At 46.8% G+C, this 23962-nt stretch overlaps 1 protein-coding gene across 15 annotated transcripts in view; it reads right to left on the bottom strand.

Annotated features, from left to right (window-relative positions):
- MORC2 (MORC family CW-type zinc finger 2) overlaps positions 1-23962 on the bottom strand; it is a 418351-nt gene that overhangs the window by 82642 nt on the left and 311747 nt on the right. For 11 of the 15 annotated variants that reach the window (XR_003859131.1, XM_029619027.1, XM_029619026.1 and 8 more), the window contains 4 exons: positions 10390-10495; positions 9412-9595; positions 8950-9024; positions 8474-8857 (listed from right to left, as the gene is read on the bottom strand). Coding sequence is in view for 14 of the 15 variants with exons in the window: in XM_029619027.1 (XP_029474887.1) it covers positions 8474-8857; positions 8950-9024; positions 9412-9595; positions 10390-10495 (749 nt within the window). In the remaining variant the exon portion in view is untranslated. The remainder of the gene's footprint in view (positions 1-8473; positions 8858-8949; positions 9025-9411; positions 9596-10389; positions 10496-23962) is intronic. The other 4 variants (XM_029619033.1, XM_029619035.1, XM_029619038.1 and 1 more) reach the window with 1 other exon arrangement.

The following is a 23962-nucleotide window of genomic DNA, read 5'->3' as shown; positions in this document are numbered from 1 at the left end:
GTCCTGTTCAATATCTTTGTGAGCGACATTGCGGACGGGATAGAAGGTAAGGTTTGTCTTTTTGCGGATGACACTAAGATCTGCAACAGAGTGGACACGCCGGAAGGAGTGGAGAGAATGAGACGGGATCTAAGGAAACTGGAAGAGTGGTCGAAGATATGGCAGCTGAGATTCAATGCCAAGAAGTGCAAAGTCATGCATATGGGGAGCGGAAATCCGAATGAACTGTATTCGATGGGGGGGGAAAGGCTGACGTGCACGGAGCAGGAGAGGGACCTTGGGGTGATAGTGTCTAATGATATGAAGTCTGCGAAACAATGCGACAAGGCGATAGCAAAAGCCAGAAGAATGCTGGGCTGCATAGAGAGAGGAATATCGAGTAAGAAAAGGGAAGTGATTATTCCCTTGTACAGGTCCTTGGTGAGGCCTCACCTGGAGTACTGTGTTCAGTTCTGGAGACCGTATCTACAAAAAGACAAAGACAAGATGGAAGCGGTACAGAGAAGGGCGACCAGGAAGGTGGAGGATCTTCATCGCATGACGTACGAGGAGAGATTGAAGAATCTAAATATGTACACCCTGGAGGAAAGGAGGAGCAGAGGTGATATGATACAGACTTTCAGATACTTGAAAGGTTTTAATGATCCAAAGGCAACGACAAACCTTTATCATAAGAAAAAAATCAGCAGAACCAGGGGTCACGATTTGAAGCTCCAGGGAGGAAGATTCAGAACCAATGTCAGGAAGTATTTCTTCACGGAGAGGGTGGTGGATGCCTGGAATGCCCTTCCGGAGGAAGTGGTGAAGACCAGAACTGTGAAGGACTTCAAAGGGGCGTGGGATAAACACTGTGGATCCATAAAGTCAAGAGGCCGCCAATGAAGAGTGGGTGACTCGCCAGAATGATGGCTACTGCCTGGAGACAATACCCTTAGTCAATAAACATACACATGGTTACTGTGACTCCAACATCACTCTAAGATTCAACAGCAAGAGGAAATGTGGAAAAAAGGATTTGCACTCACAAAGACGGGAGTAGCTGGCTTGTTACGGCGGTTACTACCCCAAACCAAATATCCAAATTACTACCTCCACCTTCCTCTATTCCTGATGCCTTTCAACTAGCTTGATCACTCCATTCTTATACTTCACTTTCAATGCATATCCAGCATAGTTCTCTGCTTCAACAGCAGGGGAGAAGAAAAACTGTTACTTCACACATCCAGCAGAGCTCTCTGCTTAAACGGCAGGGGAGAAGAAAAAAGGGTTCGCACTCACAAAGCGGGGAGTAGCTGGCTTGACACGGCGGTTACTACCCCAAACCAAATGTGCCTGATACTTCACTTTCGATGCATATCCAGCATAGCTCTCTGCTTCAACGGCAGGGGAGAAGAAAAAAACTGATACCTCACGCATATCCAGCATAGCTCCCTGCTTCAACGGCAGGGGAGAAGATAAACAACCAATAAGGGCTGTATAACATAATCTGGGTAAAAACAAATAAGCATGGGTGTAGCTTGCTTATTGCGGCGGTTACTACCCCTACTACCTCTAACTAATCAAGCTAGATATTTCACTTGGATGCAGCTCCTCCACCGCTCTCTACATTAATGGCGGGGGTGGAAGGGAATTAGAACCAAGAGCTAAGAGAAACAGATAAGTATGGGAGAAGAAATGAGGGAAGCTTGCTGGGCAGACTGGATGGGCCATTTGGTCTTCTTCTGCCGTCATTTCTATGTTTCTATGTTTCTTATGCTGGTTCCAGGGCTTCCCTAGGAGTGTTGTTCCTGGTCTGTGATCTGCAGGCGCGTGTCACCACGGCACAGCAGGCCGCGATGTGTAGAGACATAGTGGAGATGTCAAACGACTGTTTGAGGATGGATTCTAGACGTCTGTCTTGAGCATCCTTGAGTGCTGCTCCTCCCTCCACTGGGATAGTAGTGCGCTTCGAAACCACGCAGACCATAGCATTCACTTTCGGACAAGGCAGGAGATCTTTGGCAGCTGGGTCCAGAGGGTACATGGCTGCCAGAGCACACCCCTCTTTGAACGTGGTCTCCGGGGCATCCCATTCCAGGTCAATTAGCTGCTGGACAGCTTGTAATAGTGGGAAATGACGGGAGGTCTGATGGAGTCCCTCTAGTAGGGGATTTGTCTTAGGTTCCCCCGAGGCACTTGTGCCCGGGATAGCAAGCTCTTTCAAGCTGTGTGTGACTAGGTCTGGAAACTCATCCTTGGTGAAGAAGCGTCTCATGGTTCGGTGGGGCTCTGTTCCCGGATGGAGTTCCCCTTCCTCCAGGGGTTCTGAATTCTCATCTGAGTTGTCCGTATCCCCGAAGGTGGGGCTTCTGGGTGGTGGAATCACTTCCCTGGGCATATAGGGTCCCAGGATGTTGAGGACCTCTGGAGGAGCTTGTGGCCGTATTATCGGAGGCCCCGGTTGCATGTAGACGAAGGTATGCAGACCTTTGACGAATTCCACCCAGGAGATAGATGCTGGGTCTAAATTAAGAGGAGTCGTGTCCATGGGGAGCCCCGTTTGAGGGAGTGTCCCGCTGGGCAATGCTAGGTCCGGCGTACTGTTCGAGAGGCTGGAATCCGGCACCGGCTGGGGAGGGCCATGGGCTGGGATCCCCTAGGGCCTCCTCTAATGTGGCATGCTGGGCAAAGGTGCCATGGCTTGTGCGCGTAAAATACAGTTATGCGCTCCGGTGCTTCGAAGTTGTGCGCGTAGGTTTGGTGCGCGCTCAGGGAGATGTGCGCGCTGTTGTGCGCCCGGCACAGTAAGCGCGTGGCTATGCAAGTTGTCTATGCGCACGGTACTTGGGCACGCGACGTGCGCACAAGCTATTTGTGCGCACGGCTCGCCTCTGTGCGCATGGATTGGGATGGCGGACAGGGCGGAAAATAGATCAAAATGGTGACTGCGACCATGTGGATACTATGGCGACCACCTCGGAGGGTCTCCACGTGGGAGGACCCTCGGATCTAACCGGGGTCTAGCGCTGCTAGGGAAGATCAACCCGATGACACTGGTCCCGGCTGGCGACCTGTGCGACTCCTCGAGCTTCGGAGACCAGAGACTTTTAAATAGATATCTACCTTACCTTGTCTCGGCACTTCCCGGTCTCGTTCCAGGCGGTCTCCGGCTGCAGGGGGAGAGGGAAAATACCTTCACCGCCATGCTCGAAATTGCACCCGCTGCCTCTCAGCCTCACCTGATGTTGGGGGCTAGGTCCCCACCAAGGGTCGGCCGCTGGACCGAGGCTTATCTCCGAGGGATCGTGGAAATCACCTCAGGAATTCTCAACTGGAGGAGGGACCCAATGGGTGTCACCGCAGGAGAGTGGGGCTCGTCTGTACAGGTAAGATTTCTTCTTATTTTGGTATTCTTTGGTGAAATTACTCTAACGCTGTGCGAGCATGCATAGAGTCCCTAACTGCTATGAAGACGGAAAATACTGAAGAGCTGCACTTCCTGCGGGGTATATGTACTAGGGCTGATGTCAGATTGAAATCTGATCCGTCTCCAGCTGCTATCAGGAGTGCACTATACCCATTGGTCCTGAGTCCATCTGCTACACGCCAGTAAATGGGAGATTTCAATTACCTCAATATTGACAAGGTAAATATAGCATCAGGACTTGCTAGGGACAAAGTTTCTGTATGTAATAAATGACTGCTTCATGGGGCAATTGGTTCAGGAACCAACAAGAGGGAGCTATTTTAGATGCCTGAAATGCCCTTCCGAAGGAAGTGGTGAATGAAGACTAAAACTGTGAAGGATTTCAAAGGAGTATGGGATTAACACTGTGGATCCCTAAAAGGCTACAGGATGGGAATAAATAAAAAAGCTTAACCGGCACAGAGCAGCAGTTACTACCCTTAAGAGAAACATGGGGGTAACCTGCATGGAGCTGCAGTTACTACTTTGGTAAGCTTGCTGGGCAGACTAGCTGGACCATTTTGGTCTTTTTCTGCCATCATTACTATGTTACTATTTAATTCTTAGTGGAACGCAGGATTTGGTGAGAGAGGTAACAGTGGTGGGGCCACTTGGCAATAGTGATCATAACATGATTTAAACTAATAACTGGAACTAATAACTAATAACATGATTTAAACTAATAACTGCAGCTCTAAAACTAAATTTTCAAAAGGGAAACTTTGATAAAATGAGGAAAATAGAAAAAAATGAAAGGTGCAGCTGCAAAGGTTAAAAGTGTTCAACAGGCATGGACACTTTTTAAAAATACAATCCTAGACGCACAGTCCAGGTGTATTCCACGCATTAAGTAAGGTGGAAGGAAGGCAAAACGATTACCGGCATGGTTAAAAGGTGAGGTGAAAGAGGCTATTTTAGCCAAAAAACATCCTTCAAAAATTGGAAGAAGGATCCATCTGAAGAAAATAGGATAAAGCATAAGCATTGTCAAGTTATGTATAAAACATTGATAAGATAGGCGAAGAGAGAATTTGAAATTAAGTAGAAGCAAAAACTCATAATAAAAACTTTAAAAAATATATCTGAAGCAAGAAAACTGTGAGGGAGTCGGTTGGGCCGTTAGATGATAGAGGGGTTAAAGGGGCTCTTAGGGAAGATAAGGCCATTGCAGAAAGACTAAATGAATGCTTTGATTCCAGGTTTACTAATGAGGATGTTGGGGAGATACCAGTTCCAGAGATGGTTTTCAAGAGTGATGAGTCAGATGAACTGAACCAAATCACCGTGAACCTGGAAGATGTAGTAGGCCAGATTGACAAACTAAAGAGTAGCAAATCACCTGGACCGGATGGTATGCATCCTAGGGTATTGAAGGAACTCAAAAATGAAATTTCTGATCATTAAAATCATCCATTGTACTTGAAGACTGGAGGGTGTCCAATGTAGCCCCAATATTTAAAAAGGGCTCCAGGGGCGATCTGGGAAACTATAGACCAGTGAGCCTGACTTCACTGCTGGGAAAAATAGTGGAAACTATTCTAAAGATTAAAATCGTAGAGCATATAGAAGGACATGGTTTAATGGAACACAGTCAACATGGATTTACCCAAGGGAAGTCTTGCCTAACAAATCTGCTTCATTTTTTTTTGAAGGGGTTAATAAACATGTGGATAAAGGTGAACCAGTAGATGTAGTGTATTTGGATTTTCAGAAGGCATTTGACAAAGTCCCTCAAGAGAGGCTTCTAAGAAAACTAAAAAGTCATGGAATAGGAGGCGATGTCCTTTCGTGGATTACAAACTGGTTAAAAGACAGGAAGCAAGAGTAGGATTAAATGGACAATTTTCTCAGTGGAAAAGGGTAAACAGTGGAATGCCTCAGGGATCTGTACTTGGACCAGTGCTTTTCAATATATTTATAAATGATCTGGAAAGGAATACAATGAGCGAGGTTATCAAATTTGCGGATGATACTAAATTATTCAGATAAGTTATTATTTGAACCCTGTACATAGCCTCTCCTATAGTGATCTTTATCCCCCTCTCCTAACGTAAGCTACCCCTAGTTGAAGTTATCAGCTAAAGTATTTGGTTTATTGATATATTCTTGTTGACTGTTCCTTCTGTTCATTGTAAAGGCCATGCCTATTTTATACTTTGGTTATAAGTTATATGTAAACCGATGCGATGTGCAAACGGATGTCGGTATATAAAATCATTAAAATAAATAAATAAATAAAATAAATAAGTTAAATCACAAGCGGACTGTGATACATTACAGGAGGACCTTGCAAGACTGGAAGATTGGGCATCCAAATGGCAGATGAAATTTAATGTGGACAAGTGCAAGGTGTTGCATATAGGGAAAAATAACCTTTGCGAAGTTACACAATGTTAGGTTCCATATTAGGAGCTACCACCCAGGAAAAAGATCTAGGCATCATAGTGGATAATACTTTGAAATAGTCTGCTCAGTATGCTGCAGCAGTATAAAAAGCAAACAATGTTAGGAATTATTAGGAAGGGAATGGTTAATAAAATGGAAAATGTCATAATGCCTCTGTATCGCTCCATGGTGAGACTGCACCTTGAATACTGTGTACAATTCTGGTCGCCGCATCTCAAAAAAGATATAGTTGCGATGGAGAAGGTACAGAGAAGGGCAACCAAAATGATAAAGGGAATGAAACAGCTCCCCTACGAGGAAAGGCTGAAGCGGTTAGGGCTGTTCAGCTTGAAGAAGAGACAGCTGAGGGGGGATATGAGGGCAAGTAGCACATTTAAGACTAATCAGAGAAAATTCTTCTTCACTCAATGCACAATTAAGCTCTGGAATTTGTTACCAGAGGATGTGGTTAGTGCGCCTGAACAGGAGAGAGTACTCCCAAAGCCGCCAGCTACTGGGGCTTCTGAATCCAAGAGACAGGCATGCTGCATCATACTAACAGAAACAGCAGCACGGAGACCTCGAACATCTGTTTGAGTTGAATCTCCAGCTTGCGATCCTGCACATCTTTCAGAGCGGCATCGCAGAATCGTGGTCTTCTTGATAACTGCCGCTGCATCCACCTTAGGAATCTTAAGGCGGTCCAAATGCTCCTCCAACAGGGGGTAGAGCTTCGTCATTGCCCTCTCCACTTTTATGCCCGTTTCCGGGATATCCCATTCCCAGCTAATCAGCTTTTGAATTTTTTTTCGAATAGAGAAAGTGCTCGGCGGACCTCTGAAACCATCCGGGACCGGATTAATTCCTACGCTATCAGACTCTTCCTGAGCCAGCTTCACTCCCAATTCTTTCAAAACCTAGGGAATTAGAGGTCTCTGTTCTTCCCTCTTAAAAGGCGAACCACCCGGGGGTCATTTCCTTCAGGTCCGGCACCTTCACAGAGGGTCTGTTAGTCAATACTGGCGTCAGGAGAGGGGGGGGAGGGCCATCAGTAGCAGCCCCCTTCAGAGGGAGCTCTGAAGTCCATAGCCCCTGCTGAGGCCTCAGGAATAGAGACCCTCACCTTGGGCCCTGCCCTGAGGATTGAGTAGCCTTCTTGGACTTCTAAGTCCTAGAGGAGGATCCCTCTCCTCCCCGAGCACAAGTAGTGCAAAGGGAAAGGGAGTTTAGGTAGGCAGACCACACTCCACAGGCTTTGCAAGGTGCAACCAGCGGCTTGTCTGCCATCACGCAGCCCCCGCGGAAAAAGTCTGGGCCAAAATGGCTGCTCCATGTGGCCTGAAGGCGCGCAGCAGAAGCGGCAGAGAAGAGGAAAGCCGTGTGCACCAAAAATAGCCCCGCTGAATGCGGCATGGACCAGCACGTCGAAAACAGGTCTATCCCCCCTCCCCGGGAAAAAGATCACCGTCCTCCGCCGGCAGGCCTCCCTAGTCGCCACCCCCTCCCCCCTTCCGACATGGTCCTGGATCGCCAGGCCTGCCTGCTTGCAGCACTAACATGCAGGCTAGCTGTCCTGCTGAGCCTTGCTGCTCCTGAAAGAACTTAAAATGCTATAGAGAAAGAAGAGCCCCACTTGGGGGATACTTTCCTGAGCGAGTCAGCAGCAGCTAGGAGAGGACCTCAGGGCACAGAGAGGGAGCCAGTCCCTTGGCTATCAGGGGCCCTGGGACTCACAGGCTAACACAGGCAGTGGTATCCAACCCCCTGTTCGCCCAGCTCGACCCAAGGGATGGCCCGAAGAACGGAACCTGCTACCTCGGGGAGCCCTTTCCAGTTTCCAACTTCAAACCAGTCAGGACTGCTGATGCACTTCTACCATCTGCTGGAGACAGAAATACTGAGGGACTGCAGGTGGCACTCTCGGTTAAGTAGAGGTGCCTTACAGTTTTGTTCTCTGCCTCCATCTGCTGGTAGGAATGCATAAACCAATTTGTCTGGACTGATCTGGGTATGTTCAGGAAAGTGAATTATAAACAATTCTACAAAAAGGCGGTTATCCACAAACTACATATTCTGCAAGACTCAGCTGGCTGATAATCAACTCCAACCCCATCTTAAAGTCCATCTTTTTTTTTCCCCTTCATTACTAGAGATGAAATACGGTACTCAAAGAGGATAGTGCTGGAGTGAAACAAAGACATGAGACATTCTAATCAGGACCAGTCCCCATGCACAGCAGTAACTTAATAAAAGCCTCCAAAATGCTACATCTGTATGGGGAGGCTCAAAAATTCCCTTAATTTGAGACATTGCATTTGCAAGTTGAGATGGAAGATAAGATCACATATGAATTATAGCACTAGCTGCAATATTTGTTAAGTCTTAAAATAAGAGCTCTCTGTATCCTGGTCTAATTCCTATGGAATTTGCTCTTCCAGGCTCTAAATTCTGTATGTCCGTGTAGTGGTCTTTATCCAACTCTCCAAGCTATGCGCATCCATGTAAGGTTCCCCATCTTAGACTTTCAGCTGAGCAGAATTCTCTGTCCCAGCTTTTGAGTTATGCCCCATGTTTGGTAACAGCAAGATTCTTTCTCTCAGGCCCTGTATGGTCATGTTTAAAAGCTGGAAACTCAGATCTCACCAGGGGCATCTTGCCTGGTACTGGCTTCTTTGGCACGGGTGTCTTTGAATATTTTGGGGTCAGCATCTCATTTTGGCTCTTGGAGTTCTGAGGTGTGAATGATGGTGTGAGTTTTACTGGCAGAATAGTTCTGGCAGGCATTTTAGCAGCAGTGTTGTTTGGCTTCACAATGGCTGTGATATGAGGCTGGACCCTGGAGGTGCTGGCTTCCCCTCTTACAGACACACTGGACACCTTCGGAGAGCTGACCATTGGGCGGATAGGCACTGGCTTTCTCAATTGGCTGCTCATTTTGGAGGGAGGTGATCCGATAGAAACATTCTTTAGGACAGCAGGCAGAGGTGGCGACCGTGGCCGTGGAGGTCTATTCAGGGATGGTGAATTCTGCAAGAGAAGGGAGAATAGTAAGTTGACAGATCATGCTTCAGATATCTGTCACAAAAAGCATTAACATGCTATGAATTTGTGATACTGACCTCTGCTACTGGTCGACAGCTCACATCTAGTGGAAGCTTCTTTAGGTCTGCTTGGGAACAAACTGAACTGGTTTTCTGCACAAGGAAATGAGCAGAAAATATAATTTTATTTGGGAAGACAGTTATTCCTCTATACAACTTTTCTATAGATCTGGTAATCTCAGATCCACCCACAGAGCTATTACTTCTCTTGTCTGTACCCCATTGATCTACCCAAAGACATAATGGCAAATCCTCTAGTTTCTTCTGTCCATGCTCTCACCCACCTTGCTAAACACAGACCTACTTGCAGGGCATACAAACATCTCTGCCCTGCACTTTTCTCCCTTAGTTAGCACAGATCCATCAGCACTGAACTCAGTCTCTCTGCCTCGCATCTTCTTCCATGTTCAGCATAGATCCATCTGCCTACATCTTTTCTTACCAGTGCCCCCTCCTTTCCTTCCTCTGCCACAAACCCACCTGCAAAGCCTCCAGTTTCTCTTGCTGCTGTCGGATTTTTTCACTCAGATGTTTCTTCTTCTCCTCATGGGATACAGTGTCCTTCTTCAAAGTTCCTACAGGTAATTTCTGTTTCTGCTCAGCAGCCTCACACCTGCAACAAGAAAAAAAGACTGAAGAGAACAAAGCAGAGAGGACACAAAGCCTGGAAAATGCAAAAACAAGTTTGAATAGAGAGAAAGGAAAAAAAAACCATTACCTTGTAATAGTGTATTGGAATGATTACCAAACAGAATAGGTCAACTAAGAATATTCCTCTTTAAAAGCAAGAGTTGAAATTAATAAATTGAGTCAGTTATACAATTTTATACTAATATGAAAAAGAGGATCTCAAATTCTTGGGCCTGTTCTTAATTTTCAACAATGTTTTGTATAGTTTCCCCACTCAGTCGTATGCATACTGATTGCATCTTTAATCTAACTGGATACACTGTTAAATAGACTCAAAGACAGTATAGGATAAGACTGCAGTCCACTCCCTTGGCGGGTCCCACCTTGGCCATGCAATCTCCCTCCAACGACTACCACTGACTCACAGAAACCTTCTTGATTTTTCTCTATATCAGCTATCCCCTTACATGCTTTGAGCACAGATATATACCTAACTATATTGTATTTATTGATTGATATTAATCTATTGTTCAGAACCAGTTTCTGTTAAATGCTTTAAATGTAACAGGTTTGTTGTAAATGTAAACCGGAGTGAAGGCAATTTCTGCTATACCTCGGTATATTAAAAAAATGCTAAATAAATAAATTAAATAAATTAAATTAGTATATCCAGGAGAAAAGACCAATTTGAACCTCTATGGACACTGGATCCTAACCAGGTGATGGATCACTGATCTGAAGTCCAAAAAACAGCAGTCACTAAACATCTACTTGCTGTGTGCACTGCAATCCATGATACAACCCCAATTATCACTACACAATGCCTACCTGTCTTGCTCAGGATCTGGGTTCATTGAACATATCCATCTGTCTGGGAAATTCTTTTCCACAGAGCTCAGTTGGAAGGGAAGTGTTCGCCATTTCAGGCACTGATCTGACAAGAGAGAAAACATCTCAACATTTATTTATTTATTTATTTTAAATCTTTTCTATACCGTCGTTTGGAAGATACCGTCACAACGGTTTACATCAAGGCACATAAAATTAATGATACTGTGATTCGCACACTTACAAGAGTGCCATAAGGTTCGGTAACATAGTTAGTGATCAATAATGTTTAAATGTAACTAATCATGTCCATGTCTCAATCTCGGTTATTATTATAGATTTACTTTAAAATCGTGAGTTGTTCTTTAAAGACTACACACTTGGTGAATACACTGTGTGTGGATGTTATATTGAATGTGCTTTGCCTGTCCCTGGTTTCTATTCTCCCTTCTCTTTCTGAAAAGCTTGTTTAAAGAGCCAGGTTTTTAAACCTTTTCTAAAGGTTTTGCTGTCTCTTTGTAGTCTTAAATCTAGGGGCATGGAGTTCCATATTATGGGTCCTGCCAGTGATAGTGCTCTCTCTCGCACCTGTGTAAGTCTTGCAGTTTTTACTGATGGAATGGTTAGTAGTGCTTTGTTTGCTGATCTTAGGTTTCTGTTAGGGATGTGTACACGAAGGGCTGTATTTAACCAGTCTGCATGTTCGTTATGTATTAACTTATGTATGGTGCACAGCGTTTTGTATTGTATTCTTTGTTCGATGGGAAGCCAGTGTAGTTCAGCCAGTGTTTCGGTAATGTGATCCCTTTTACTTTTGCCAGTTAAGACTCTTGCGGCTGCGTTTTGTAGAATTTGCATTGGTCTTAGTGAGGTGTATGGAAGACCGAGTAGAAGTGCATTACAATAATCAGTGCTCGCAAATATTAGTGCTTGTAGTACCGATCTAAAGTTGGCCATTGTCAGTAGTGGTTTAAGTCTCCTGAGGACCATGAGTTTAGCGTATCCTTCTCTTACTTTTAGAGATATGTGTTGTTTTAAGCTTAGTTTGGGGTCAATTATTACTCCTAGGTTTCGTACTTTCTCTGCAAGTTTTATTTGTTGATTGTTTTTTAGTGTGATTGGACTATGTTTGATTTCAGTATTTTTTCTCTCTAAATGTAAGAATTCTGTCTTCTCTATATTAATTACTAATTCCATTTGGTTTAGCAGCTGTTTAATGATATCTAGATACATGTTGGCTAAGTTTAATGTTTTCTCAATTGTGTCATCAATGGGTAAAATTAATTGGATATCAGCAGCATATATATAGTGTGTGATTCCCAGTCCAGCTAGTAGGTGGCATAGTGGTAGTAAGTATATGTTGAAAAGAGTTGCGGAGAGGGCAGATCCTTGGGGAACTCCTGTTTGAAGGTTTATTTTATTTGATATAGTGTCTTTAATTTGAACCTGAAAATATCTGTCATTGAGATATGATCTGAACCACTTGATAGTTTTGTTGTTTAGGCCTATTTCTTCTAGTCTATTTAAGAGTATGTCATGATTTACAGTGTCAAATGCTGCTGACAGGTCAAGCATCACTAGTATGTACTGTTTACCGTTATCAAATCCCCTCATGATGTTATCTGTAAGTGCAAGCAGAAGTGTCTCTGTGCTATAGTGTTTCCGAAAGCCATGCTGTGAAGGGTAAAGGATGTTATTGTTATCTAGGTGTTCTGCTCGTTGTTTTTGTATAGTTTTTTCTATTAATTTTGCGATTAAGCGATTAAGCGGAACCCCCGCTGAACGTCCTCCTGCAGTCGATCTCCTGCCGGCGCCATTTTCCGTACGGAAAACGATTCGCGGCAGGAGATCGTTTTCCGGACCCCCGCTGGACCCCCAGGGACTTTTGGCCAGCTTGGGGGGGGCCTCCTGACCCCCACAAGACTTGCCAAAAGTCCAGCGGGGGTCCGGAACGACCTCCTGCAGTCGAATCGTGTTGGTCTATGGCCGCCGCCATTTTGAAAAATGGCGCCGGCTGAAGACAACACGATTCAATTGCAGGAGGCCGTTCCGGACCGCTGCTGTTCCGGACCGCCGCTGGACCCCCAGGTAATTTAAGGCATTTGGGGGGGGGTTCGGGAGGGTGGGGGATTTAATTTAAAGGGTCGGGGGTGGGTTTTAGGGGGTTTTAGTGTGCCGGCTCACGATTTTCATGATACTTTAAACACCCAAACGGCAACAATATGATTCCCTCCCCCTCCCAGCCGAAATCGATCGTTAAGACGATCGAGGACACGATTCACATCTCTAGCAGTGGCTATTCCCTAAGTCAACTTGATTAATAGTTAATGGACTTCTCCAAGAACTTATACAAACCTTTTTTGAACCCAGCTACACTAACTGCACTAACCACATCCTCTGGCAACAAATTCCAAAGCTTTATTGTGCACTGAGTGAAAAATAATTTTCTCCTATTAGTCTTAAATGTGCTACTTGCTAACTTCATGGAATGCCCCTGGTCCTTCTATTATTCGAAAGTGTAAATAACCGATTCACATCTACTCGTTCAAGACCTCTCATGATCTTAAAGACCTCTATCATATCCCCCCCCCCCCCTCAGCCGTCTCTTCTCCAAGCTGAACAGCTCTAACCTCTTCAGTCTTTCCTCATAGGGGAGCTGTTCCATTCCCTTTATAATTTTGCTTGCCCTTCCTCTGTACCTTCTCCACCGCAACTATGTATTTTTGGAGATGCAACCAGAATTGTACACAGTATTCAAGGTGCGGTCTCACCATGGAGCGATGCATAGACATTATGACATTTTCCATTTTATTCACCATTCCCTTCCTAATAATTCCTAACATTCTTCTGCTTTTTTGACTGCTGCAGCAGGAGTCCAGTTCGAAGCACATTTTTTGCCAAACCCTGGCCTCTGAGGCTTGGACATCAAAACGATAATGCCTGGTGAATGTGTGCGAGGACTTCCAAATAGCTGCCTGACAAATCTCTTGTGGCGATACCTGTTGACATTCGGCCAAGGAAGCCACTTAAGAACGAGGAGAGTAAGCCCTTAACCCCTCCGGGACAGGACGACCCTGGCAGATGAATGCCAAACCTATAGCTTTGTTAAACCAATGCTCAATCATGGATTTGGTCGCCTTATGACCCTTCTTTGCACCACTCCATAGCACAAAAAGATGGTCAGACAACCGGAAGCTATTAGTGACCTTAAGATATCGCAACAACGCCCGCTTTACATCCAAGAGTCGCAACTCTCTCGTGTAGCATCCAAAATTTGGAAAGGCCAGGAGCTTGGTTGATCGACAAATTTATTTATTTATTTTGAATTTTTATATACCGATATTCCTATAAAGGATATAGATCACACCGGTTTACAATGGAACAGAACTTTCGCTGGGAGGCGATACATTAAACAATGAACATTAGCAATTGCAACATTCAGAAAAACATTTGGAAACAAGGAACCATAATAAACCATAACAAACCGAGAGCAAAAAAATAAAATTGTGGATAAATAATAATAAAATAATAAAATAAAATAAATAAAATACTTTATTTAAAACTAGGATGTGTCCTGGGGGGGCTGTGAAGAGATAGTTCAGTAAGTCCAATAACTGTTAGCCATAGGCCTTGGAGTCATGTTCTAGGACCTGCATCAAAGAGAACTTGGGTTTTCAGGGAAAGTTTGATTGAACAGCCAAGTTTTTAAGTCTTTCTTGAAGGTTAGGAGACAATGTTCTTGACGGAGGTCAGGAGGGAGAGTGTTCCAAAGAGTCGGCCCAGATGTAGATAACGCTCTTTTGCTTAGAGAAGATTTAGTAGTGGGGGCATGCAGAGAGCCTTTGTAAGCTCTTCTGATTGGTCTTTCAGAGGTGTGAGCACGGAATTGATGGCTCAGTTTGAGAGGGGCGATGTTATGAATGTCTTTATGTATGAAATGACACCACCTTTGGAAGGAAGGAATAGTCATCGAGACTCCCGAATCCGTAATTCTCAAAAATGGATCCCTGCAGTACAAAAGCCTGAAGCTCCGAGATCCTTCTAGCAGAGCAAATTCCCACCAAGAAAACCACCTTTAAAGTGAGATCCTTCATATTAGCCCTTCTAAGAGGCTTGAACGGAGCCGCACACATTCCCCCCTAAGGACCAAGTTAAGGTTCCAAGAGGGATTCAACTTCCAAACCGGAGGACACAAATGCTTTGTGCCTCAGAGAAAACGTACCACATCCGGATGTACAGCTAAGGCAACTTCCTGCACCTTCCCTCGAAGACAGCCCAAGGCTGCCACCTGAACTCTCCGAGGGAACTAACGGCCAAGCCCTTCACCAACCCACTCTGCAAGGAGGACAGAATATTTGTTACGGATCCCCGAGTAGGATCAACTCCCTGCTCCGCACACCAAGTCTCAAAAACTCTCCAGACCCTCACATATGCCAAGGAGGTGGAAGTCTTTCTAGTTTGCAGGAGAATAGAAATAACATCCTCAAAATATCCTTTCAAAAGCCAAGCCGTGAGACAGAAGCGAGCCGCCTGATTGGAAAACATGGGATCTTGGCGCAGAAGCTTTGGTAGATGAGCAAGCCTCAATGGCCCATCCCCCGCCAGATTGATGAGATCTGCAAACCAAGGCTGCCGCAGCCACTCTGGAGCCACTAGAATTGCTTCTCCCGGATAGATCTCTATATGCTGTAATATTTTGCCCACCAGCAGCCATGGTGGAAACATGTTAGAAGAATGCCCCTCGGCTAAGAAGGAACCAAGGCATCGACCCCTTCTGTGACTGAAGAAGCACAGAGCCTTGTCATTTCTTTGAGTTGCTATTAAATCCATGTGGGGCCTGTCCCATGGATGAGGCGCATTGCTTCCTCCGACAACTCAACCGCTCTGGGATCCAGCTGTTGCCAGCTGAGAAAATCTGCTTGTGTAGTCTATGTTGGCAATATGAGAGCCGTTAATAGCGCCAGATGCTGCTCTGCTAGGTGGATAAACTCCTGGGCTTCCTGAGCCACTGCACGACTTTTGGTACCACCCTGTCGGTTGATGTAAGCTACTTTTGTCGCATTGTCTGACAAGATCCTCACTGGCTTCCTGCACAAGAGCTGTAGGAATGTACGCAGCGCCAGCTGCACCGCTCTCATCTCTAAGCGATTGATAGACCACAACGCTTCCTCCACCGACTGGTCTTGGCATACCACGACCCACCCAGAGAGACTGGCATCGGCGTTAACTACCACCCAGTCTGGAACCTCCCAAGTCCACCCTGCGCCTCAACTGGTCCCAACCAAGCTACTACGAAAGACTGAACCTGGCTAGCTCCGTAAGAGGTAGTGGAAGTTGAAATTGTTCTGATAATGGATCCCAAGGGGAAAGCACAGAGGCCACATATGAGCGAATGCCCAAGGAACCAGCTCCAGAGTGGATGCCGTGGAACAGAAAACCTGCAAGTAAATCCAGACTCTGGGCACCTGTTTCTCCAATCTACGAACTTGCATCTGCAATTTTGCAATGCGATCCTTGGTGAGAAAACACTTCCCCACCTTTGTATTGAAACATGCCCCCAGAAATTCCAAGACCCGAGAAGGGGAAAGATGACTCTTGGATAGATCAACTATCCAGCCCAGGGATCTCGAGCACTGCAGCACCAAGTCCACTGCCTGACTGCAAAGGACCACTGACTTTGCCCGAAAAAACCAGTCGTCCAGATATGGGTGAACCAGGACACCCTCTCTCCTAAGAACAGCCGCCACCAGGACCAGCTCTTTGGTGAAGGTCCTCGGAGCAGCTGCCAGACCAAACGGGAGAGCACAAAATTGAAAATGTGTCCCTAGGATCATGATATATCTCTGTTGGTCGGGCCAGATCCCTATGTGCAAGTACACCTCGGTCAAATCCAGGGAAGCCAAGAACTGGAGAAATTGCTTACCTGATAATTTTGTTTTTCTTAGTGTAGACAGATGGACTCAGGACCAGTGGGTATAGTGTACTCCTGATAGCAGTTGGAGATGGATCAGATTTCAATCTGACGTCATCCCTAGTACATATACCCCTGCAGGAAGTGCAGCTCTTCAGTATTCTCCTCAAAAAGCATTGTGGATATATGTATGACTGAATAATTTGACTAATTAACTTTATACCTTGGTTAACTTGATTAACTTGAACTGGTTGAATTGGATATAGCTGGAGACCGCCAGTGCCCTCAACCGAGAAGCGTCGACACCCGGTAGGATGGGTGTCCTAGATGAAGGAAAGCATGGCTTACCCTTGAATCACTCGCTCCCAGTGATGTCCCCAGAGAATTCCATGAGTAACGGCAGCTGTGGGTGGGATGCTGAGTCCATCTGTCTACACTAAGGAAAACGAAATTATCAGATAAGTAATTTCTCCATTTCCTAGCATGTAGCAGATGGACTCAGGACCAATGGGATGTATAAAAGCTACTCCTGAACCGGGTGGGAGGCTGCCTGTGACCCACTTAGAACTGCCCTTGCAAATGCTGATTCCTCCCGAGCCTGAACATCCAGGTGGTAAAACCTGAAGGTGGTGTGGTTGGAGGACCATGTTGCCGCCCTGCAGATCTTGGCGGGCAACAGCATCTTGGTTTCCGCCCAGGACACTGCCTGGGCTCTAGTAGAATGGGCCTTGACTTGTAAAGGCGGTGGCTGGCCTGCTTCCACGTAGGCCACCTTGATGACTTCTTTGATCCAGCGGGCTATGGTTGCTTGCGAGGCCGCTTCCACCTGCTTCTTCCCGCGGTGAAGGACGAAAAGATGGTCCCTACTTTCGTACGGATTCCGACCTTTACAGGTATCTGACTAGGAGCCTGCCGACGTTGAGATGTTGTAGACTTCGAGCCTCTTCTGAATTCTTATGTTCATCTGGTGATGGTAGCGAGATGGTTTGGTTGAGATGGAAGTGAGAGACCACTTTGGGGAGGAACGACGGAACTGTGCGTAACTGGATGGTTCCCAGGGTGAGTCTGAGGAACGGCTCCCGGCAGGACAGGGCTTGTAGCTTGGATATACGCCAAGCTGAACAGACTGCCAGCAGGAAGGTTGTCTTCAATGTTAATAGTCGGAGAGACAGGCCGCGGAGAGGTCTGAAGGAGGTTCCTGCTAGGAAATCTAGGACCAGGTTGAGGTTCCAAAGAGGCACCGGCCACTTTAGGGGTGGTCGGATGTGCTTGACTCCTTTCAGGAAGAGGGAGACATCCGGGTGAGAGGCTATGCTGCCGCTCTCGCTCTTGGTTCCGTAGCATGACAATGCAGCCACCTGTATCTTGATGGAGTTGAGGGACAGTCCCTTCTGTAGTCCGTTCTGTAGGAATTCCAAAATCGCAGAAATTTTGACTGAGTGTGGTATGATATCGTGGTCCTCACACCAGGATTCGAATACTCTCCAAATCCTTATGTATGTTAAGGACGTGGAGAACTTGCGTGCTTGAAGTAGGGTGTCAATTACTGCCCCCTCCTCTCCTCCTTAAGCGAGTCCTCTCAATGGCCAGACCGTAAGAGATAATCGAGCTGGATCCTTGTGGAGGATCAGTCCCTGTTGGAGCAGGTCTCTGTGTGGAGGTAACGGCAGGGGGTTCCCTGCCAGCAGTCTTCGCATGTCTACGTACCATGGTCTTGGCCAGTCCGGGGCCACTAGAAGTACCGGCCCCCTGTGGTGTTCTATCTTGTGGATGATCGTGCGCCCAATAGAGGCCATGGCGGGAAGGCGTATAACAGAGTCTCCTGTGGCCAGGTCTGTACCAGGGCATCGATTCCCTGGGACTGGGGTTCTCGCCTGCGGCTAAAGAAACTGGGTACCTGGGCGTTGGACCGGCTTGCCAAGAGGTCCATGGTTGATGTTCCCCAACGGTTTACTATCAATTGGAATGCTGTGGTTGACAGTTTCCATTCTCCTGGATCTAGATTCTCTCTGCTGAGGTAGTCCGCTGCGACATTGTCTTTCCCGGCAATGTGGACGACCGAGATCTCTTGAAGATTCACCTCCGCCCATGACATTAGGGGGTCTATTTCCAGAGACACCTGTTGGCTTCTGGTTCCTCCCTGACGGTTCATGTAGGCCACTGTTGTGGCGTTGTCAGACAATACTCTGACCGCTTTGCCTCGGAGTCTGTGACCGAACCTTAGGCAGGCTAGTCTGACTGCCCGGGCTTCTAGGCGATTGATATTCCATCCAGACTCTTGTTTGTTCCATTGACCTTGCGGTTAGCTCCTGGCAGTGTGCTCACCATCCTTGTAGGCTGGCATTCATGGTGAGTAGGATCCAGGTTGGGGAGGATAGTCTCGTTCCCTGGCTCAGAATGGTTTCTTGTAGCCACCATCGTAGTTGGGCCCGAATTCTGTTCGGGAGCTGTAGCCCTACGGTGTAGTTCTGGGACAGTGGATTCCATCGTGATAGTTGTGAGCGTTGTAGAGGTCTCATGTGAGCCCATGCCCATGGGACTACTTCCAGTGTGGATGCCATGAGGCCGAGAACTTGTAGGTAATCCCATGCTGTGAGGCAAGGTTCGCTCAACAGGGTTCGTAACTGGGTCATCAGTTTTGATCTCCTTGTTGGTGTCAGGATGACCTTGTCTTGTTTGGTGTCGAACCGGACTCCCAAGTACTCTAGAGATTGGGAAGGCTGCAGGCAGCTCTTGTTTGTATTGACCACCCACCCGAGGCTCTCCAGTAGAGTTTTGACTCTGTTGGTTGCCTGGTGGCTTTCCTCTGGGGTTTTCGCATTGATCAGCCAATCGTCTAGATAAGGGTGTACGCGGATTCCTTCCTTCCTCAGTGTTGCTGCCACCACCACTATGATCTTGCTGAACGCCTGGGATGCAGTGGCTAACCCGAAAGGTAGTGGCCGGAACTGGTAGTGATGGTCCAGGACCGAGAAGCGTAGAAAACACTGATGCTCTTGATGGATCGGAATGTGTAGGTAGGCTTCCGACAGATCCAGGGAGGTAAGGAACTCTCCTGGTTGTATCGCCCTTATTACCGAGCACAGGGTTTCCATGCGGAAGCAGGGAATCTTCAGGTAACGGTTGACCGCCTTGAGGTCCAGGATAGGTTTGAACGTTCCTTCCTTCCTGGGAACGATAAAATAGATGGAATAATGGCCAGTATTTATTTGTTGTGGAGGCACCTGTGTCATAGCCTCTAAGGCTAGTAATCTGGTCAGTGTAGCTTCCACTGCCATTCTCTTAGAAGGTTCATGGTAGGGAGATTCCACAAACTTGTCCGGAGGGAGGTGGTGGAAATCCAAGAATATCAGTCTCGAATGATGGATAGGACCCACTTGTCTGAAGTTAGCTCGACCCATCTTTGGTAGAATAGGGCCAGTCTGCCCCGGCTGATCTTCACTGTGGGGTGCGGCTGAAGCCTGGGCCCAAGCTGGCTCCCCTTTTATTGTGCTTGTTCCGAAAGGACTGGTTCCGGCCTGCGGGGTGGGCCGCTTGATATGAGCTTCTATATGGGTTGAAGCGCTGTGATCCTCTGCCTCTGGAGGTCCGGGGGAAGGATAGCTGGTTTCTTTTATTCCTGTCCTCCGGTAGCCGCAGCAGTGGGGTCTCGCACCACTTGTTGGCTAGTTTCTCTAGTTCGCTCCCGAAAAGGAGTGTTCCCTTGAAAGGCATCCTTGTGAGTCTCGTTTTGGAGGATGCGTCGGATGACCAGTTTCGGAGAAAGTTTTGTCTTCTGGCTGCCACGGCGGATGAGACTCCTTTAGCTGCCGTGCATACCAGATCCGAAGCGGCGTCCATGAGGAATGATACGGCTGGTTCCAGGCCTTCCCCAGGAGTGTTGTTCCTGGTCTGTGCTAAGTAGGCGCGTGTCACCATGGCACAGCAGGCTGCGATCTCTAAAGACATAGCAGAGACGTCAAAGGACTGTTTGCGGATAGATTACAGACGTCTGTCTTGAGCATCCTTGAGTGCTGCTCCTCCCTCCACTGGGATAGTAGTGTGCTTCGAGATTGCGCAGACCATGGCATCCACTTTCGGACATGCCAGGAGATCTTTGGCGGCGGGGTCCAGAGGGTGCCACAGCCCGGCCCCCTTTGAATGTGGTTTCTGGGGCCTCCCATTCCAGGTCAATTAGTTGCTGGACAGCTTGTAATAGTGGGAAATGGCGGGAGGTCTGACGAAGTCCTCCAAAAGTGGGTTCGGCTTAGCTTCCCCTGAGGATGGCAAGCTCTTTCAAGCTATGCGTGACCAGGTCTGGAAGTTTGTCCTTGGTGAAGAAGCGTCTCATGGTTCGATGTGGTTTATTTATTTATTTAAGTTCTTTTAATATACCGATGCTCAAGACAAGTCTTATCGAACCGGTTTACAATGAACAAGGGGGGAACCAATTAACAGAGCAGGCGTAGAAGAAAAAGTTACAATAAACAGGAATGAATACATTGGTCATTAGAAAAGAGGGATAGATTAAACAGTAAAAATAATGAGTAGAGAACTGTTGATTAGATAATAAAGTTTGTACATACATTTCAGTGGTTCAGATATCAAAAGTTGAGTGATCAGTTTCTGGCATAATAAGATAATTGTAAAAACAGATTTCTTGGCCGAACAGTTCCATATTTAGGGGGACTGAGGGTGAGACTGGGACGTCAGGTGGGCGGGAAGGGGTGGGGGGCAAGGAAGGGAAGTACTAGGGAGAGGGGAAACAGACGGTGCTGGAGGAAGACAGTATCTTCAGCGGTATGCTTGAGTGAATAGCCAGGTTTTCAGTTTTTTTCTGAAGGAGAACTGGCATTTTTCCTGGCGTAGATCAGGGGGGAGTGAGTTCCAGTTATGCGGTCTGGCCGTGGAAAGAGCTCGTTTTTTAATAGAGTTGTATATAAAGGATTTGCTAGGGGGACCTGGAGGGAGTCTCTGTAAGCGGATCTGATTGGTCTTGATGAAGCGTGGAAATCGAGAGGAATGGTAAGTTGTAGAGATGATTGCTGATATATGGTTCTGTGAATGATGGTCAGTGTCTTGAAGAGTATTCTATAGTGGATGGGTAGCCAGTGGTCTCTGCAACAGGTATTTGTGAGGATCCTGGCTGCTGCGTTTTGCAGCATCTGTAGAGGTTTAGTGGAGGAGGCAGGGAGACCGAGTAGTAGTGCGTTGCAGTAATCGATCTCTCACCAAAAACTTATTCTTCCTTCACTGCAGAGATGGGCTCCAGTTCTGCCACGGCTTTACTCCGGCGGGCCTTCTTTTTTCGCCACCACGGGAATAGGCTCCCGTGGTAGCCTCAGTCTGGGTTGGGTTTCCTCTTCGCCGCCACGGGCTGTGGCGGTCTTGCTTGGTCGGGGTCGGGTTTTGCTCTTCACCACCATTGGAATGGGCTCCCATGGCGGTCTTGCTTGGTCGGGGTCGGGTTTTCCTCTTCGCCGCCACGGGAATGGGCTCTCGTGGCGGCCTTGCTTCGAAGTTCAACACTTCTATTCCTCCCACCCAACCCCCGGGCTTTCTGATGCCTGCCTCACCGGCCAATCAAAGGCTTCCTCCCTTCTTCCTACTCCCACTGGCAGGTAGAAGGGAGGAGGCTTCCAACTGGCCTGCACGGGGGCAGGCAGAATGAAGGCGGCTTCCCACTGGGCAGTGGGGGTAGGAAGAAAAGAGGCTTCCAACTGGCCCATGGGGGCTGGAAAAAGGGAGAAGGAAAGTACAACGGGGCAGTGGGACACCGGGAGATGCGACACACCTGCCGGTGTTTGGCGACCCACTGGTGTGTCGCCGAACTGGTGTTCCCTCAATCAAGGATCTGTCCCTGACTCCTTAAAAATTGCTTCGCTGAAACCCTTACTAAAAAAACCCAATCTGGACCCAGCCAACCCAGCAAATTTCCGCCCCATCGCAAACCTACCTTTTATAGCTAAAATAATGGAAAAACTTGTCAACTTCCGTCTCACTGACTACTTGGACTCCCACAATATCTTATACCCTTCTCAATTCGGTTTCAGGAAACGCCTAAACACAGAATCCCTCCTTCTTTCTTTAACGGACACCATCCTGATGGGCCTTGACAAGGGACAATCTTACCTCCTAGCCCTACTCGATATTTCTGCGGCGTTTGACACGGTAAATCACGACATCCTCATCAGCCGTCTAATGGAAATAGGCATCTCTGGCTCTGCACTGCTCTGGTTTAAATCCTTTCTGAACAACAGGCACTACAAAGTTAAAATAAACGACAAAGAATCCCACCCCGTCCCATCAAAACAAGGAGTACCACAGGGCTCTTCTCTGTCCCCTACCCTGTTTAACATATACCTACTTCCTTTATGCCAGCTGCTCAATAGCCTCAACCTCACCCATTTTATATACGCAGACGATGTGCAAATCATAATCCCCATCTCGGACCCCATCTCCTCAACTCTAAATTTCTGGAACGACTGCCTACATGCCATCAACCAGCTTCTCACGAATCTCAACCTGGTCCTAAATACGTCCAAAACGGAACTCCTGGTTATCTCCCCTAGCGATAACCACCCCTTCACTAATAACACAATAACCCCACTAGCAAGCCATGTCAGAGACCTTGGGGCCACCCTTGACTCCAGAATGAATTTCAAAAAATTCATTAACGCTACAACTAAAGAATGTTTCTTCAAGCTACAGGTCCTGAAGCATCTAAGACCGCTCTTACACTTCCAGGATTTCCGTTCTGTGCTTCAAGCAATACTGTTTTCAAAGATTGACTATTGCAACGCTCTTCTACTCGGTCTCCCCGCCTCTTCGACCAAACCTCTACAGATGCTGCAAAACGCAGCAGCCAGGATCCTTACAAACACTCGGCGCAAGGACCACATCACACCTATCCTAAAAATCTTACATTGGCTTCCTATTCAACATAGAATACTGTTCAAAGCTCTCACTATCATCCACAAATCGGTCTACCAACAATCCTCTCTCCAACTCACCTTCCCTCTGGAACTACTTACATCTTCAAGACCAATAAGAACTGCCTACAAAAGTAAGCTCAAGGCCCCTCCCAACAAATCATCAGTTCACAACTCCATCCACAAGCGAGCTTTTTCAACAGCAGGTCCCCTACATTGGAATTCGCTTCCTCAAGACTTACGCCAGGAACAATGCCATTTAACCTTCAGAAAAAAACTTAAAACCTGGCTGTTCACACAAGCCTATCGTTGAAGGATTCCATATTAACCAACTCTCTCTCAACCTCCAACCCACCCTTCTCCCTCCCCGCACTCCCAAACTTTTTTCCCTTTTCCACTCACATCCTCAACCCACCCTTTTCCCTCACCCCCGCCACTCCTCCCATCTGACATAACATGTATATTCCAGCTGTATATATTCCATATATATATATTTCCATGTATATTTCCGCTGATTATAATCCATGTTTTCTGTATTATTAATTTATTGTTTTATGTTAATTTATAGTTTGTAATTTTGTTAACTTATTGTTCAATTACTTAATTCTGTCCTATCTTCCGACATCCATGTTTTTACTCTCCCTGTTTTAATGTAACTTCTCTTTTCCACTTATACGTTAATTGATTTTTCCCCTTGTTCTAATGTAAACCGGTACGATAAGACCTGGTCTTGAGTGTCGGTATAGTAAAA

This window comes from Rhinatrema bivittatum, chromosome 11 (assembly GCF_901001135.1).
Source record: "Rhinatrema bivittatum chromosome 11, aRhiBiv1.1, whole genome shotgun sequence".
Taxonomy (NCBI): Eukaryota; Metazoa; Chordata; class Amphibia; order Gymnophiona; family Rhinatrematidae; genus Rhinatrema; species Rhinatrema bivittatum.
The sequence above is the reverse complement of the archived record's forward strand: the minus strand, read 5'-3'. Positions and strand labels throughout refer to the sequence as shown.